General features: G+C 34.9%; 1 protein-coding gene across 1 annotated transcript; it reads right to left on the bottom strand.

Moving 5' to 3' along the window:
• Positions 1 to 1,846: 1,846 nt before the first annotated feature.
• Positions 1,847 to 2,311, bottom strand: LOC137709950 (uncharacterized). Its single transcript, XM_068448926.1, has one exon. It carries the CDS (start codon positions 2,309 to 2,311, stop codon positions 1,847 to 1,849), a length of 465 nt encoding a protein of 154 aa, XP_068305027.1.
• Positions 2,312 to 4,054: the final 1,743 nt, after the last annotated feature.

Below are 4,054 nucleotides of genomic sequence, written 5' to 3'. Positions count from 1 at the left end.
CTTTTTGCTAGGGATATGAGCGAGATTGTTGCAAAATATTACACAAAATGATTGAAGATTAGAGAGAAATAAAATGATACTGAAAATATTCTAAATTATCTTTCTTTTCTTATTGCTTTTGTATCATATATTTTGAACACTCGTAGTGCTCTATTTATAGAGTAACTAATTTGAAAACTTACAAAAACTTCACTATTTAGCATATGAATCTTTACTGTATACATGTTGGCAAACATACCCATTGTTTACAACACTCCCCCTTGAATGCCCACATATCAACATCAGTTGCCTCTTTAAAACCTTGCTTGGAAAAACCCAGTGGGAAAAAACCATAGCGAAGGAAAAAGAACACAACTTTACCAGGTTTGCTGATATGGTCTTGAGCATTCTTATGTTGCCTCCTTAAAACCTTGATAGGAAAAACCCAATGGGAAAAATCCTAATCGAAGAAAAAAAGAGTACAACACGCATGTATTATGAATGCTCCCCCTGAATTGTATCTCCCCCTGAGGTCTAGTTACCAACTTCCCTTGAGGACAAGCCTTGCAAAGGATATCATTTGAGGTAGTAATGTGTTTGCTCAATAATGGATGTCCATTAGAGTTAGTAATGATCCTACACATCATGGTGGATCCTGGATGACCTAGACGGTCATGCCAAAGCATGTAAACTTTTGAATCTATGAACTTTTGGTTTCATGACAGCATATACCTCAATTGTCTTTATGTATGTATAATACAATCTACTCGATAAACCATGCAACTTCTCCAATATACGCTTTTGGGTATCATTAAAGGTAATGCATAAATATTCCACATTTTCTGCACTTTTCATTTCAATGTGGTATCAATTTAGATGTATGTCTTTAAAACTCAACAAATTTCGAGTGGATTGAGTAGCGTACAACGCATTCTGTATGAACAATATTGTTCCATTTGGTAACATAATCTGGGCTTTTCTTGAGCCTTCAATTACATCTAATTGCCCTGATATTGTTGTTACCTTTACTTTTGCAAGTACCAAGTTTGAGAAATACTTTCAATCTCGAAGTATTGAATGCGTGGTTGCACAGTCTGCAAGACAAAAATCTCCGCCATTGCTCTTCTTTTGAGAATAACCATAATTTTTATCCATGTTCTTTGAGTAAATAAAATTACAGTTAAAAAACAGTTTATTCATACTGGAATACTACTTTTATTGAATTGAAAATGCGAGCATTAAACCACAAGTACAAATAACAAGAGTAAATTAAACATAAATGATTTAATCGGACCTATAAACTTCATTTACTCCTTCAGTAATAAAGTCTGAAACATCTAGGTGGGTTGTGTTCAACTGTCCTGATAAATTGGACACTGGATCATGTATTTCCATTGGTTGAGCCTAGTCGAGGAAATTGGTCTTGACACCCTTCTCCTTAAGGGAGGCTTGATACAGATCCACCAGATGTTTTAGGGTACGACAGGTACACGCCCAGTGCCCATTGCCACCACACCTATGACAAACTCCTTTAGGATTTCTAGGAGTGTTCATATGAGCTTTGCCTTTTTGGTGATTTGCATTCTTAAAGCTCGGGCCTGTATTATGCCTTGGAACCTAGTTATGAAAATGGACACCATGGTTTTTGCCTTTCCCATTCCACCTTGTGGCTATGTCCTCGTTTGTAATTATTGCCACGAAAGGATGTGGTATTCCATTCAAGGGAAGCAGCATTCACTTCTAGGAATAGTGCATATCCAGTAGGCCAGGACTGATGATTCTTCATCAGAAGCTCATTGTTTTGCTTGGCTACAAGGAGTACAAATATCAGATGGTTGTACTCAGTAAAGCCTCTTTCTCTATATTGCTACTGCAGGAGCACGTTGGAGCCATGAAATGTGTTGAAAGTCTTTTCCAGTATATCTTCCTTAGTTATTGTTTCTCCACAGAGCTTCAACTGGGAACTAATTCTGAACATTGCAGAATTGTATTCAGCCACCGTCTTGAAATCATGGATCCTTAGGTAAGCCCACTCATAACGAGCCATTGGAAGAATCACCATTTTCTGGTGATTATATCTATTTTTTAGTGCCTTCCAGAGGGTTAATGGATCTTCAACTGTGAGGTACTCGCTCTTTAGTGCCTCATCAAAGTGGGGCCGGATAAAGATCATGGTCTTCGCTCGATCTTGAGAGGATGCATTGGTATGCTCCTTGATGGTATCCCCAAGATTTCTTGCCTCCAGATAGATCTTGGCATCCATTACCCAGGTAAGGTAGTTCTTTCCAGTAATATCCAGGGCAACAAAATCAAGATTTGCCAAGTTCGTCATTTTCTTTTCTGAAAGAAAAATGAGGTGTGTAAGAACTTGCAATAATATGTATTCTGGAGAAATATATTGTTAGAACTTCTAGTTCTTACAAATTTGATATTCAGGCCAAAATGATAAGTACTCGAAACTTCAGGTTCAAGATTTACATGATTAATGAGAAGGGCGATTGTACCGCACCATTCTTATCTAAACAAATATAGGATGGGCGATTATTCCGCACCACTTTAAACAACAGGAAAATTTAAATATGCAGAGCAGGGTGGGTGATTATTCCACACCACCTAAAATTTACAGTAGAATTAAATCTGCAGTCCAAGATAGGTGATGATACCGCACAATTTTGGATTGCATAAATAAACATTGGGTTAATAGTCAAGAGTTACACCAAACAAGAAATCAAAGACATAAGTAACTGCTAGGTTGAGAACTAGAAGTAAACATGGTGCAAACAATTCTTCGCGAGGGTATATCCAGCAATTAAGGTAGAGGAAGAAGAAGAAGAACAGTAAAAACCTTAGAGGAAACTTTTTTTTTTCCTTTTGGCGAAGAGAAATGAGAAAATGTTTTAGGGTTAGAGAGTCTTACTGATAACGTGTTATAAATAGGCAAAAGTTAAAGAAATAACCTTTGCTAGGGATATGAGCGAGACTGTTGCAAAATATTACACAAAATGATTGCAGATTAGAGAGAAATAAGAAGATACTGAAAATATTCTAACTTATCTTTCTTTTCTTATTGCTTTTGTATCATATATGTTGAACACTCGTAGTGCTCTATTTATAGAGTAACTACTTTGAAAACTTACAAAAACTTCACTATTTAGCATATGAATCTTTACTATATACATGTAGGAAAACATACCCACTGTTTACAACAAATTCAGAGTTTAAAATCTCCTTGACATATTAACTTGCCCCAAGCACCCTCAATTCAATAAGTTCAAAATCTCCTCGAATACGAATATACTATTTTGCGAAATTTATGTTGTCAGATAAATAATTATGTTTATGAGGCATATATTTATGTTATGAGAAATATATATTTGTGTTGTTAGATAAATATTTATATTACCAAATTATGAATTTAGGCCACATTTAATGATTAATTTTATATTAATCAATCGTCTAAATTCACAATTTTACAACATAAGATATTAAGATATTTATGTTGCTACATGTGATGATTTGAACTTTACTCACAAAAAAAAGAAAAAGAAAAAAAGTGCTTTCGCAGCAAAACTCCTCCCGTCGAACATGGTATTTGTCGGAAAAGCTTATTTACCCCGACGAAATTCAAATTTATCAAACAAAATCTTCATTGATGAAATTTTAATCTTCGTTGGCGAATTATTTGTCGTTATAGCCAATTATTTACAGTCAAATACTAAATTCGTCAGGATAACTTTCTAGTGGTGAAACATTTTACCGTGTGATTGTTTCACTGTGATATTTAATAGGGAAGAATTTCGAAGCTAAATCTTAAGATTGTCGGCGATAAGGATTAGTTTCTAGTATGACTGAGCAACTAGCTACAGAGGCAATCAGGTAAATTTGTTTCTCTTGACATTTCTCATGTTTAGGGCTTAAAGAGAGTTAAGACTAGTTACGACTCTGCATAAATTTTTCTTCTCTTTGACATTTCTCCTTTATATAGAAGTTTTATTTAGGGTTAATCTCAGTTTATTACTATGAAGTTTTTTTGTTTTCAACATTTGGTATATCAAGTTTTTTTCATCCCATAGTG

The sequence above is a fragment of the Pyrus communis genome, chromosome 12, assembly GCF_963583255.1.
Source record: "Pyrus communis chromosome 12, drPyrComm1.1, whole genome shotgun sequence".
Classification (NCBI taxonomy): domain Eukaryota; kingdom Viridiplantae; phylum Streptophyta; class Magnoliopsida; order Rosales; family Rosaceae; genus Pyrus; species Pyrus communis.
This window is presented reverse-complemented; position numbering and strand designations above follow the sequence as displayed.

Excerpts from the sequence above, each read along its gene's own strand:
- LOC137709950 (XM_068448926.1), bottom strand. The coding sequence starts at position 2,311 with ATGACGAACTTGGCAAATCTTGATTTTGTTGCCCTGGATATTACTGGA.